Below are 14,608 nucleotides of genomic sequence, written 5' to 3' on the forward strand. Positions count from 1 at the left end.
TCAACAACAACAACAACAACACTGAACATTACAAGGACATCTCACATTTGTTGATCAGTAGGCTGTCTAGCATAGGCTATTAGTTTAGGGTGATATTCTGAATTGTATGCAGAACTGATCAGTGAACAGAAAGCATTAGCTGCAGCTGTTTGCTCAGGATAGACTAATGTCTCCATTTCACACAGTAAAGGCGCAGCTTTACCACCACATGTAGGACTCAAGTGTGCTTCTCCGTTATGTCACAGATGTCAGGGATGAACCAGGTGGTTGCAACATGCTGGACTTGCCTCCTGCTCGCTGCTTTCCTCTGTGAGCCAGCGCTTTCCAAGGGCGGTCGCGGGGGGGTCCCGGGGGTCCTCCCGAGGCTCCCCCTCCCGCAGCTCCACAGCGGGGAGCTACCGGGGAGGAGGCGCCTATGGAGGCACCCGCTCTCGCTTCAGGGTGTCGGGGCGGGCATCCCCGGTGAGGGTGGCGAGTGCAGCAGCAGCAGGCGCAGCTGTGGCTTTAACAGCGGATAAATGGTACGCCTCTGCCTACCGCCGCAGCAAAGACGACAGCTCAGATGAAGAGCTGGATTACTTCAATAGGACCAATTATTTTGATGCACAAATGTCAAGCTCAACTCAAAATGGATCTTCTCTCTCTCAAATGGTTTCTATCATTATTGCAACATTTTCTTCAAAATATGGAGTCTTACTGGACAGTATACTGTAGATGTTCAGGTTATTCTTTGGGATAAATTCCTGGTTTGGTCTAGGACTGAGCTTCTGTCCTGGATCTGACTATAATGTGCAGGACTGGCTGGAACCTGCACTGGAAAGTATGCTACAAGTTAGAGGTGCAACACAGTGAGGGAAGGACAACAAGACCACAAAAAAAAAACCCATCACTGTACTGTATATTATTTTTTTATCTATATAAATGGACAAACATGCAGCACAGTATTCAATGTGACATTCACCTCTCAAAGACTCTTTGTCAAATCTCTGCGTGACTGTGTAACTGGGGCCAAACTCAAGAAAAATATTATTTTCCTGCCCTCAAGCTGGTTTCTATATCTAATTAAAGAAAGTGTTTTATCAGAAAAATGTCAATTAAACCTCTGACTGCCAAATTTAATTGTCTTGCCAACTCAGTTATAGCTTAAAAATCTTTATTTTCATAAAAAAAACAACAAAAAAACCCACAAAATGAATGACCAATATCACTGCTCAGTACAACTGCGGTAAATTATTTGTATGTATTAGCAGACTTTGGTCTAAACATAAAGCCTGGGCTTGCTGCAGGTGACCATCAAGACTAAAGACACCAAGTTGGCAGCAGCAATATTGAGCCCAACATTAAAACTCATGTATCTTTTTTAAAAATTCGTCAATTGGCCATTTTTTGCTTTTAAAAATAAGTCAAGTTTGTTTTTTACTCTGTTCTCATTTCAAGACAGGATTTAAAGATCTTGCTCAGTGATCTGAAAGATTTATGGTGGCGGTCAATTGTGCAGCCATAAAGATGATCCTCTAGAATAAGGCCAGGCAAATTAGAGTATTGGGAAAGCTCATCTGCATTTTCCACAATCATCTCGAATTTGTGTGCAATTCATACCCTTTTATAACGCCTGAAATTCAGCTAATTCATACTTGTGTACGAACTAAGTATGGGAGGGACACTAGAAAACAAACTGCTGCTCTCACTGTTATTCACGCCTCTGAAGGTTTTCTGTCCATCATCCCAGGAGAGCTTTTTACCTGCAGTAGACACTCAGGAGCAACAGACTGTTCCATTTCTATAAGTGCACTCTATTAAATACTACAACACTTGTACATAATAAATAAAGTGTTTGTTATCACCGTCTTCATGCTAATAAATTTCCTGTTTACACCGTGTCAGATATTTGCCTTGTGTATTCTAAAAGAAAAACTGAGGAAAAAAATGTTGTACCTGAATCAAGTTCAATTCTTTTATTTACAAAAGGATCCAGTGCTTTGCTGACTTTTTACGTCATCTATAAACAAAACATCATGTCCCCAAAATGTCAAAGGCATGAGGACAAAGACGGACTATATTCCCTTGATGACGCTTTCATGGTTAAATATAAATCCTTGCAGGTTGTCTCCGTTTATCTTCATTAAATTGGCTCAGGTCAGTCCAGCATTACTCGTCCGAGCTCTCCTTTCCTGAAGGCTCTTATGAAATCATAAGCTGCTGCTGTGTAGTTTGGGACAGTGATGGTAATGTTCCCTGAGGGAGATGAGCAACAAACATTTTCATTATGGGACCACTCTTTAAGGTGTTGATATGATGGCGATCCAACCGTCAATCTGAAGTGATAGTGCACATATTCCCCCCTTAATTCTCAAACTAATCCTGATGTGGATTTTACCCTGCACGAGGGCAAGAGGTTCAGCATGAAATACACATTTATTAGTATTCAGAAAGCATATTCTGTGGGAGTCGCTGTTAAACTGCTTGATAGGTTGTTTTTTCCGCTCTGATGCTAGTTTGGTTACTACATCAGGATTTGTTAAATATGTAAATAGCGCTAATACCATCTTAAAAGAATAATTTGATATTTTGGGAAACATGCTTATTTGCTTTCTTGCAAAAAGTTGGGTGAGAAGATTGATGCCAACATGAAGCTACAGCCAGCAGCGTGTTAGCTTAGGGTGAAACAGTAAATCCAGAAGTAGCAAAGCCCAGCAACCAGCACCCTCTGAAGATCACTAATTAACACGTTATATATTTGTTTAGACACAAAATGTGGGTTTATGGAGGATAATGTATGGGACTGTTTCTTGGCCAAGAGTGACTTCCTGGTGCCTCTGCTGGTTGTCACTAGGCCGTCACTATGCTTGGCTATGGTCACCAGATTGGGTGGTTTTCCTTTACTCTTTACTTTCATTGGGTTCATTTGTTATCCTTGACAAAAAGTTATTATCCAGTGAATCTGCCCCCTTTTTCTCTCCACGGATTAAACATATGAGATATAAAGTGTAAATTAGTGAGCTTTAGAGCTACTGGTAGCTGGATTTTGTTACCTTTGGGACAGAGCCTGGCTAGCTGGTTTCCCATGTTTCCAGTCTTTAAGCTAAGCTAACATGCTGCCGATTGCAGCTTCATATTCACTGTACAGAAATGAGAGTGGTATCGTTCTTCTCGTCTAACTCTTGACAAGAAAGCAAATAAGCGTATTTCTCAAAATGTCAAACTATTCCTTTAAATCAATCAAACTAAGAGATAGCTAGTCAATAATACTGTATGTAGCACAAGTGTCTGCAGGATTAGCACTTTCTTACCCACTCCAGTGATGGCTTTGACCCGTTGAGTCTTTCCAAGTTTTACAGCAATGCGTTTGAGGACGTGCTGGATGTCATCGCTCGGCTCCTGGAGGTCATATTTCTCCACATAACTGCACATAAACAAACACATGCCGTTAACAATCACAGCAAGGTCAAGCAAAAGGAATAAAAAAGGCATGAAAGTTCCCTCTATTATTATTTAGGGAGATAAGCCACACCTGAACCTCCCTAGCCTGTTCAGAGAATACAGTAAGTAGTCAGCGATAACGTCTTCACCAACTAAATGGTCCAGAATAGTTCCTGGAGAAGCAAAGAAAAAACTTTGTTGAGCCCATTGGAAAAACCTCATATGCAGACAGATGTAACAGCAATCCCACTGAAAACAGTACAACAAGTTTCCACATGGTTTGACACTAATTATGTTGGAAAAAAATAATAATCCTGTTCTGCTCACCGCATAAAGCAAGCTTCATGCCTGTTTCAACACTCTCAATCTTAGGAGGCAAGACTCCTGGCGTGTCCAACAGGTGCATTATGGGTCGCTCACACACCTGAGGACAAAGACAGTTGCAAATACTATAAATGTGCGCACCCACAATGAACCCATGAACACACACACACACAAGCACCCACAATGAACCCATAAACACACACACACACACACACACACACACACACACGCACCCACAATGAACCCATGAACACACACACACACACACACACACACACACGCACCCACAATGAACCCATGAACACACACACACACACACACACACACACACGCACCCACAATGAACCCATGAACACACACACACACACACAAATACAAAGATGTCTCCTGCACTCACCTGAATTCTAGTCAGGATTGCTTTTGTAATGCCTGGCTCCCCACCGACTCGAGATGCACGACCTGGAATGGGTGTATCATTACTAATATTTATTATTGAGGAGGAGACGTATCATACCGAATCAATATCAAACAACTATCTACTACTTCATTATACATACCTTTTTTCAAGTTTGTTCTTCGTAATGAGTTAATAAGAGATGACTTCCCCACATTCGGCACTCCAATCACCATCAGGCAATAATTTATATTCTGAAAGATTCAAATGACACGTTTAGGCCAATATACTGGTTTTACCCTCCATTGGAATCAGAATTAGATTGAATTGGAGTTAAGGAGAAATGGGTTGTATTATTTGATGAGCATTGTTCACAGCTCACAGTTGGTAATGGTGTACATCTTAGGCGATAAGTAACAAGAAATTATGCTTGAGGTTGTTTAGAAACTGTGTAGACACAGTTCCTCCGTCAGAGAGAACTGACAGCTGTAAAATGTCTAAGGGGCTATCATTCGTAGCCCCACCTCCCGCCCCCCCGTAAGTTGATGATATATTATTAAATTGCCTGGAGTAAGCTTACCTCATCTCTGTTAAAGCGTGGTTTGCTCTCAATGATGTCCACCACCATTGGCACCAACTACAGAAAAACAAAACAGGAATAACTGGCACATTCATGTCCATAATCTTTATTTCATATCAGCTGAATTTCTGTCAAATGTTTAGTATCCATTCAAGGCAACCTTTACCTTTTTGATGTTGTCGTCTCTCTGCTTTAAACAGTCTGTGAAGAGAACATTCCTCACCCCGTTTTTTTCTAGCTTCTTTAGGATCCTCTGTGAGGTAAACGTAAAGACATAATTTTGTGTTGGCAATTTTAAAATGCTGATGACAAATGACTCTCCCTCAACAGCAGCAAGCCTTCTGACCTGCTTGTTGGACAGATCAGCGAGGTCCATCTTGTTGAGAATTAGGAGATGTGGTCTGACATCCAAAGTCTCCTGAAACGCGGGGTTTCTCCCAGAGAAAGGGATGTGCTTAATGTTAAAGAAAAAAAGCATCATATAGTTCTCATTTCACCTCTGCAGTAAATAGCAGCATAATCAGATTAACCTGCTCTGGCTCCCAAGGGCAAAAATGCTCGGCCTTTTTTAAAACTTTGTTCACCCTAGACTGTGCACACTTTTAATATCCTACAATACTACGATTTGCATGGTGGCAATTTGCTTTAACACATATGAAACATACAAGCCTAAAACTTACACAATGAAAGACTAGCAGTTGGCATACTCTGGCTGCTTCTGGCACTACCAGAAGATATATTAACACAATACTAATGCTATGATGATATCCTGAATTAACTTACATGTTAAATATGTAATTAAAAACAAGATGGCACTTGGTCTGCTATATTCTAACATCAATACAGTAAAAAATAATTAAATAAAAAGGATATTCTGGCATCATGGATTTCTATAATGCAGTCCACACTCTTGAGGCTGGCTCTCATCTGCCTGAGTCCTGCAAACAGGAAGGTAAAACCATTATTACAGCGAGTATGTGACCGCTACATACATCTTACATATCTCGGAGATAACTTTCAGCAAAGCTGTCACCTTTAGCCATGTGTCCGGGGAACCAATGAGCCACTTCCCGTCCACCGAAGTCGAAAACGGTCCTGAACTTGCCGACATTACGGAGTGCCTGGTACAGTCTCATGGCTGCTGTTCATCCAAATACGACTAACTGCAGGCTTTCATTTGTGTTAATAAAATTGTTGTTTTGACCGAATAGCTACCAAACCTACTGCACTAGACATGTTGCTGAGGTGATCACCACACTGTTTACATGCCCACCCGAATCCACTTCTTCTTCTGTGTTCTTTTTTGTTGTATATACGCTTGTAGGTGTGCTACTGCCCTCTGCAGGGGAAAAAATTACATAAAGCACATTTTCCTGATTACACTTCAGCGCGTTTCCTTTTCATTTTCAAAGAAGGGCTTTTTAAAGTTATGTGTATGTTTACATTGTGCTGAGTGTATTATCAATGCTGATTACTTAAGTAAAGGTTTAAAATACTTTATGTACACTGATGGCAGGTATTCAATTCCTACACAATACGGCTCCAAGAGATAGTGATTTTATTATAAGTACACAATGTAAAATGTCCCCTGCGACTGCTATATGTATATAAATGTATCATATCATTAATTATTATTACTTATAAGTTAATGTAAAAGCAGGGTTTTACTTTCACAGTTGGTTGAGGTGGAGCTCATTTGAACCATTATAACTAATGATTATTTTAATTATGGATTAATCTGCTGATTATTTTCTCCATTAATAGATTGTCTAAATTGATAAAAATCTGAAAATAGTAAGAAATGCCATCACAGTAACCCAGAATGTGTTTTTGCCCAGGCAACAGGCCAAACTTCAAAATATGAAAAAAGTAAGTTTAAATAATTCAAAGGAAAAGCAAATCCTCACATTTGTGAAACTGGACTTCATTGATTATTGATTAATTGTTTCAGCTGTACTTGTATAAACTGTGGGGTAGTTTAATTTACAACAAAACATTTTATAAGCTCTTTCCATATTTTGCATGCAAAAAATCTTAATTTGTAAAGTAATTAGTAACTAAAACTGTCCGATCAGGATAGTGGCGTAAAAAGTAGAAAGTGGCAAGAAAAGAAAAGACTCAAGTCAAGTACAAGTACCTCAGGTTTGTGTGTTTGTGTTTTGCGTAAGTACAGTTCAGCTGGTGGTTCTATTGGCCAAAAAAAGATTTAATATAAAAAGTAAAACCCCAGCTCTGACAAATGTGATAATCTCTAAAATATTTTCCTTTTTCTTCTTCTTTTTTTTTTTTTTTTTTTTACCATTTAATGTTGGGTGGCTACCAATGTTAAGGTGCACCTACTATGCTGGAGTGTTGGCCGGAGTAACTCTTAGATGGCCCTGAAAAATGGCTTATAGTTTTGTTTAGCAAATGTGCTGTCATAAATCCCTGAGCCAAGGTTAAATAAAACATTCAAACTCATTTCTTCTAATATAAACTTTCTGGGTTGCCCTTTGGTGTGTTTCTTTCTGCAGAATATTTTTGTCATACACATAGTGTGTGCTCTAATGACTCCTCGGTTTAACAACGATCACAAAACCCAGATGGCTGTTTAACTCTGGTGTTACAGTATTCAGTCTCAACATCAACCTTGTTCGGTTCCTAGTCGAACATCTGTAGTGCTTTTACACACTTTTATATAGGCTTTACCTTTTAAAATCCAACCTTTCTATGGTTTCAACAAATCATTCAAAATTAATCATAATGTGAGAACCAAGTTTGTGTAAGTTCAAAAAGTAAGGAAACATTTTAATTAGTACATGAATTTTGTTTTGCACATTCATGTGCACATTCATTTACTGATTGACTTATGAATGTATTTATAACTGTATAATGTATTAATCATATTTACAATTATAGTTACAGCCAGTTACTATTAATTCTTATAACTGTTATGAACTGATTTGTACACGATTACAACATGTGTCATTTCAAGTTCATCCTTGATTTTTCATCAGTAAAAATATACCTAATATAAAGATGCCTTTCATCAGTTGATTTAAAGCTTTATCCTTAATGTATTTAATGAAATAACATCATTATCAGAATCACAATTCCTGCCATAAAGTTATAAATCTCTTTTTATGTCATTGCAGCGTTGTTCTTTTAAAGTTTTGACTTGGGTGGCTCTGACGGACTGACGGAGGAGTAGTGAGAGATGAGTCGATCAGCTTCTCTCCACCCAGTGAGGACAGCTCCATGGACGGTGGAGTAATAGCAGGGATGAGTAGCCTCTCCAGCAAACAACACCTGCAGGGGCTGAAACGGGAGAAAAAGTTAGATAAAAAGGATTTTCCACCTTTAAATATGCTCAATGCACACATTTGTGTTATGAACATGTAGGTACCCGTGACTGTGATCCCTTTGTGGGCAGAGGCTCCATCATGTTCTCCAGGTCCTGCGCTGAACAGCCTATTGCTGGGTGACTGTAGGATCCGCATGTCCAGGGGTCTTGAAACCACTGGGAGCGCAGGATTCTCCTTGGGGTGATTGTAGGGTTCCCTAAACACACAGAGTTAGATCACTGGAAACATTTTTAGAAAATAAAAAATTCCTACTGTGGAAGAAATGTGCTTTTAATGGAGGTGTATTGTTCCCTGATGCTTATGACTTATTACTCACCTGTAAACCTGCGGATGAGTTGTGTGATGCTGTGTGTGACCTCCTGTTCAGACAGTGTCTCCATATACTCTGACTCGTGCCCAGCGATCCAGCCGCACAGAACATGGCCATACCTGAATGTTGAAACACAAACAGGACTGCATTCCTAATCAAATAATCATTATTTTCAATGAAATACAACATAAACAAGCTAGGCAAGCATCAGCCTTTGTGTGTATAATGTGGTTACTGACCTTTCAGTGGGTTTGAGCACAGTGAAGCCAAACAACTTCTTTATCCAGGATCTCTGTACATCTGGCACCTGGTCCACCATGACATCCTGGATCAGGACAAGAGATAAAACAAACAGTTCAAGTGTCAAATCAAACATTTCTGGCATATGTGAAAAGGTAATTCTGTCGTTCTTGAGGAAAACTATATCGAACTGGTGATTAACCCCCCCCGCCCAGATGGTCAGCTCTCTGCTGTGATAACCATCACAGCAGAGGCTCCTCAGTCCCGCTGTAAGGACATAACTCCCAAACAGAGTTAACTTAAGTCAACTTTTCCCATTTTTGCCTCTTGGAAAAGGTCTCGTGGAAAGATAACCCATATTCCAGCAAAACCCCTAATCAAGGAGGGTCTTCCCTAGGTTTGCATGCTGCTTATGGAGGCTTTGGTAGCAGCCCACCTCTACCCAAGATTGTCAGACTTCCACCTTCCTATCTAAAGCCGATCATTTTTGGTCCACCATCACTGAAAGACTTAAAATGCGGCAGCCTTGATGACGTGTGCTCTCAATATCATCTCTTGACCTCTGGGAAAAGTGTTACTGAAGTTACTGAAAAATTAATTTAGTGTAATAAAGGTTCATCTGTCTCAACAAGCCTCGGTGATTCTTCTTCCTTTGAATGCTTTAATAATTGAAATATTCTTTGTATGGGACATATCTACATCTAAATCTAGGTTTATTACAGTATTTTTTTATTAAAGCTGTAGTAGACACCATTGCGTATGCATGAACTTTACAGTAAATGTACACCTTTTATTCACTGACAACATGCCTCACCTCATCTTCCCACACGAGATGGATGACCTCACAGTCAGCATCCCACCAAGGCGAATCAAACTCCACAAATATTTTGTTGTTTGTCCCAAAACCTAGTCTCTGGATGGAGTGCAGCTTGTGTAGAGGGAGGGGAGGCCGGAACAGGGCTGAGTGGTGCTTCTTAAGGTATCCTGATGAAATAGAAGAACCCAGAGCCAGTTAGGTTATGCTTGGTACTGAAGAGCTCGAATTTACGTAAAAGCCTCACTCATGCTGCTGATCTCTCTCAGGCAGCACTGATTAATTCATTAATTTATTGTGATACATTTCTTTCATTTTGTTTTTGCTTTAGTCTATAGATGGATAATTTTATTAAAATATATACCATATTTTGGTACCACATAAAAATGTTGGCAATGCCAACGCAACAGTAACTGGCTGAAAATGTTAAAGGTCCTATACACCCACTGTCCACCCACACAGGTGTTTACATGTCATCGTTGTATAACGACTGTGTAGATGTGTACAGCCTGTGCTTTATAGACATCTGACTGACCCGACTATTAGTTTTATATTGGATGGGAGATATTACACCTTTATAATTATTGATGGGTCATACGTACAATTTGGTAAGCTCACGTAATTTAAGAAAGAGCCACCAAACTTCAACCTGAGCAGAAGTCTAATTAGCCAAAAATAAGTGAAAACATCGGTGTGGGTGTGCAGGGCCTTTAAGTACAAAAGTGCTATTCACAAAATTTAGATTAAGTAGTCATTTCAAGTTGATGAGGTATCTGCTATCTGAGTCATGCCTATGGTGTGCTTTAAATCTCTCCACGTGCGTGGTGTGAAGAGTTTCATACATTGACAAGGAACATAGCAAACTGTGTTTTTAAATTTTAGCGTCTAAGTCTACCTAGAGGTACAGTGACAACAACATGATCAGCAGCGATCCTCTCCCCAGTGTCACACTCAATCACCACAGGGTTTTCTTTCTTCTCTGTGTTGCTCCAGTGGACACAGCGCACAGGCTTATTGTAGGTCACTAAACCACTGGGAAGCTCCAACATCAGGTTTTTGATTAGACCTTCATAACCACTGCACAAGAAAGAAAACAATGTCTAAGTCATTCGGACACATACTGTACACACATTATGCATGTGTGCTGAAACAATCAGTTAATTAACAGACTTATGCACTGTATGTATCAGTAAACTAACATTAAGATTTGTTTCGTTATCTTTATTTCATGTCACCTTAAAATAAATGGTGCATGCTTTGATTATTAATATGTAAATTTAGGAAATAATGATTTCATGAATATTGTGTGTTGCTTGAGTACGGACCCTGGGAATGTGCAGTCCAGTCCAGGTAGAGTCTTGTACAGGCCAAAGGCCCCCAGGCCCATCTCATCCATGCTGTGAGACCCATTAACACAGCACTCCACCTTCATCATGTTACTGATCACACACAGTTGCAGAGATCTAGAGGTTGCATCAATATCTTTCCACTTATCTGCTGCTCGTTTTTGCACCTGCGCTACACAACAAGCAACAAAACAGACTCTTGAGTCTTGCAAGATTGAGTTTATTATCAAGAACATCTGATATACTCAAGACGATCCTGGCTGGCAGCTGATCTCTGATATCGGTAGCGAACAAACACACTGCCGGTATTATTATTATTTATAGTCACTGAAAGAAATGTACCTCTGACCGTATGAAATCTCCCAAACAGGGCCAGGGTTCTCCTCCTTGACTCTGAAATTCTGAACTTTCATTCAGCAGCTCAGCAAACATCTCTATAGCAGGCTGGATGTCCTCAACAGTCAGCTTCCGACCTGCAAACATAACATTACCCACAGAATACTTTTTATACTAAAATATGTCATCAGGTTTACCAACTTACATCCCTTCACTTACACGCTACAGTAAGTGGGCTAATCAATAACCAGACTATATCAAAGACACTGCTGTTAAATACAACAATGAAAAGCACTTGTAAGCATAGCTGTAATTTACAGCTGCTCAAATGCTGGTTCCTGATGTTTATATCCAGTTTTAGTTTAAATAAGCACTTGCGTTAGTGGCAGTGACTTGTTTGTGACTTGTCTGCAGTAGCAGACTGCTCTAACAACTTACTGTGAGTCTATCTGAAATCTACTCTATCTGTCTACAGGGAGAGGACACACTAACACGACTACCTGCTGCAGCTCAGCATGATGCATCTCTGCTGGGCAGCATAAGATGGCAAATAACATCTGCTTCTCCTCTGTATTATGTTATTGCTTTTCAATTATTATTAGATACTTTTAGCAATTGACTGCGACAAATAAATAATACAGAATTAACGAGAGTGTAACAAAAATACAGTCTTAAAATAGGCTATGATTTTTAAAACATCTGGCGACCTGAACTGCTGAAGACGTTGGGAACCCAGGGGGGATGTCCTCCGACGTCCGCGGCCTGGTTCTCTGGGTTGAGGGCCTCTGGATCCAGGAGCCCGTACTGACGGGCCAGGCAAAACACTGGGTTTTCATTGGACGGTCCATGAATCCAGTTTGCCCCGATCTCAACAATATTATCACCTACAGAAAAATAAACATTGTGCAGTTGGAGAAATGAATAGGATTTTTGCTCCTTCACAGCAACTTTATTGCTGTTTGTTTATGATAGGTTGTTAAAGTGAATTAACGCTTGTGCAATTCTCTCTTAAATTTATGAGTCACATGATTTACAGCAGACACAGCTAAGTCTGCTCAATACATTTACAAAATTAGGTGAGACATTACTTGGATAGATCAGTTTTAGCGTGGAATCATTTTTCCACGCAAAAATAAATTAAAGCTTAAGCTACAGGGTTCAATGTTCTTTCCCCCAACTTGCCCAGGCAGAAATCTACCTGCCCAAAGTCAAATTTTTACTTGCTCCTATACAAATTGTATGATTTATTAGTGCTTATTAAATATCAACAAGACTAAAGTTTATTTTCATGTTTAGTCTTTATAAATAATCAAGTGAATGAATCAGAACAAGGACAGGTTTGCCATAGATGCAAAGCAAACATTCTTGCATATCAAAAATTGGTACAACAATCCCCACTCCTTCTGCCCAAAGAAGTGTAACAAAACAAATTACCACTCTGGGATCAACAAAGTTTAACTGATTCTGATGGACTCTTAGCTGTAAGTGATAAATTATCATGAACTTCTTCACCTGCTGCTATTTTCTTGGGAGAGGGGTTACTGCTGATTTTATGATTTTTAGTGATTCCACTACTATCATTGATAAAAGAATAGAAAAAGAATAAATTTAGAACATGATTAAAATTTAATTGGCCTACTTGAATAAGTCACTAACTGTTGTTTATAGAGCAGCAGCAGTGATGTTTACAACACCAAAGTACATAAACTTAATAACATCTCACTGGAAACAAATCTAAAATGTCAATAAAATAGATCATATTCCTGACATTGAAATACTAAGTGAAGTTTAGAAAGAATGAAGAGATCAGAACAGAAAATCCTGTTAAGTGAGCAAACTGTTAGTTAAACATTAAACTGTTGGTTACTTTAAATCTAACCTTCATCTGGATGATCACAGGGATATGTGAATATTTGATTTGTTAGCAGGTTGCTATTGGTAGCTTGACTTCGCTGTGTGTGTGTGCACCAGGCAAACGGGCAATCCTTACTGTTGAGCCCTGAAGTATTATGATAAAGCACTCTGGGACAGACGCTACTCAAAGAACCGATTTGGGTTTCTGAATTTCTTTTGCCTTAACTTGCAATAGCCTATAGTTTAGACAATAAAACCCAAGCTCCTGAAGTAACATTATAGTAGCCTTCTTCTGTGTGCTCCTGTCACAGCTCAGCTACTCTGTGGAGCAGCTGCTCTGATGGATAACGGCAAACCTTCTTGAGAAAGAATGAAAAAGTGTTTATTTATTTAAAGTGTTTTAAATCCTACCGTGACTTTTGAGGCTCCGCAAGAAAATGTATTTTTATAATTTACTAAACCCGAAAGAGAAAGCGCAGTCAAAGTTGTAAGTACATTGTCGCTCACCCAGTCTGCCTGTTTTTATTCGTCCCCCGCTTCTTGCGCTCGCTTCAAGTATCCGCACATGATGAAACCCAGCTTCAACGAGCCTGTGTGCCGCTGATACACCTGATATCCCGCATCCTATTATAACTATTTTAGCGTCCACTCTCATAGTCGTAGCTTATTCCGCACTAATACACACATTTAACTTGCTAACTGACTCCGTCGGTTAACGGTCATATCCTGCCTCTGGGTCAAAGAGACAGGCGACGACGACGACCACCTAAAACGTCTTCCGGTTAAGAGTTTCAAAATAAAAGCCTTCTTAAGGAGACACAGACACCTGGACCGAGTTGTAAATGTGCAGTGGTAGAAGTCCTCAATACGACCGTGTAAAAATAGCCATGCATTAAAATGTTGACTAAAGTATTATTAGCATCATCATATAGGCTAGGGTAGCCTACTTAAAATCTTAAAAGCACAAGTGGGCTACTAGTAATGCAAAATGGGACATTTAAGGAGTATATCATTTTTGGGTTATAATGATAATTATTCATTACTCATTAATGTGTAGCTGCTTCACTTTTAATGTTGCAGATATTAAAGGTGGGGCTAAATCGAATTATTTTAGATACTAAAACACATCTTAATTGTAGTGGATTAGGCTAGAAGTATAAACTAGCAGATGGAAATGAAAATACTCAAGGAAAGTATCTGAAAATTACACTTAAGTTCAGTATAGGCTACTTATTTACTTTTTACCACTGTAAAGGTGGCAGAATACTGTTAAAAGGTCACAGCATGGGATATTCAGTCAAAGACTATTTGGATCCTACACTCTAGTTGCCTTAAAGGCCTATACCTTAAAATTCACTCATAAAATGTTAAAGCCTAGCTTCAGTCATTATTTTGATTTATCTAATATTATTTAATATTACAATTAGTATTTATATTTTTTAGTCATAACCTTTTATTATTATTTTTTTTGCTTGCAGAAATGGGCATCTAAAGTTTTAGCCAGTGTTTCAGCCATCCATGGTTTCCTCTCCACAGTAATGTGGCCATCAGCTCTAACAACCTTTGGCAAAGACTGAAGATTTCTCTGTAACATATTAAGAAATGGTCTCTTAGGGCTTTCAACCCCACTACCTCACTCTGCCCTG

The 14,608-nt window shown here is 39.3% G+C and overlaps 3 protein-coding genes across 4 annotated transcripts; 1 reads left to right on the top strand and 2 right to left on the bottom strand.

Annotated features, from left to right (window-relative positions):
• Positions 1-95: 95 nt before the first annotated feature.
• sprn (shadow of prion protein) lies at positions 96-1,880 on the top strand. The gene is given in 2 exon segments (XM_038736834.1): positions 96-338; positions 340-1,880. Coding segments are annotated over 2 exon segments (477 nt in total). The 5' UTR covers positions 96-236; the 3' UTR covers positions 715-1,880.
• A 52-nt stretch (positions 1,881-1,932) lies between these two features.
• mtg1 (mitochondrial ribosome-associated GTPase 1) lies at positions 1,933-6,015 on the bottom strand. The gene is made up of 11 exons (XM_038736832.1): positions 5,752-6,015; positions 5,592-5,656; positions 5,065-5,169; positions 4,885-4,971; positions 4,719-4,775; positions 4,302-4,392; positions 4,142-4,203; positions 3,748-3,844; positions 3,512-3,593; positions 3,291-3,403; positions 1,933-2,235 (listed from the first exon to the last, which is right to left on the bottom strand). The coding sequence occupies exons 1-11, from the start codon at positions 5,852-5,854 to the stop codon at positions 2,138-2,140; spliced, it is 960 nt and encodes a 319-aa protein (XP_038592760.1). The 5' UTR covers positions 5,855-6,015; the 3' UTR covers positions 1,933-2,137.
• Positions 6,016-6,995: 980 nt separating this feature from the next.
• Positions 6,996-13,726, bottom strand: LOC119916864 (peroxisomal N(1)-acetyl-spermine/spermidine oxidase-like). Of its 2 annotated transcripts, XM_038736829.1 has the most exons (10): positions 13,470-13,617; positions 11,816-11,992; positions 11,115-11,245; positions 10,752-10,939; positions 10,322-10,503; positions 9,427-9,596; positions 8,612-8,697; positions 8,379-8,491; positions 8,104-8,258; positions 6,996-8,015 (listed from the first exon to the last, which is right to left on the bottom strand). In XM_038736829.1, the coding sequence occupies exons 1-10, from the start codon at positions 13,615-13,617 to the stop codon at positions 7,863-7,865; spliced, it is 1,503 nt and encodes a 500-aa protein (XP_038592757.1). In that variant the 3' UTR covers positions 6,996-7,862. The 2 variants fall into 2 exon arrangements, with proteins under 2 accessions (XP_038592757.1, XP_038592758.1); XM_038736830.1 differs by lacking the exon at positions 6,996-8,015 and having other exon boundaries at positions 8,147-8,280; positions 13,470-13,726.
• Between the last annotated feature and the right edge of the window lie 882 nt (positions 13,727-14,608).

The sequence above is a fragment of the Micropterus salmoides genome, unplaced genomic scaffold (genome assembly GCF_014851395.1).
Source record: "Micropterus salmoides isolate LMB-PRFRI ecotype aquatic unplaced genomic scaffold, ASM1485139v1 Ms_hic_scaffold_22, whole genome shotgun sequence".
Classification (NCBI taxonomy): Eukaryota; Metazoa; Chordata; class Actinopteri; order Centrarchiformes; family Centrarchidae; genus Micropterus; species Micropterus salmoides.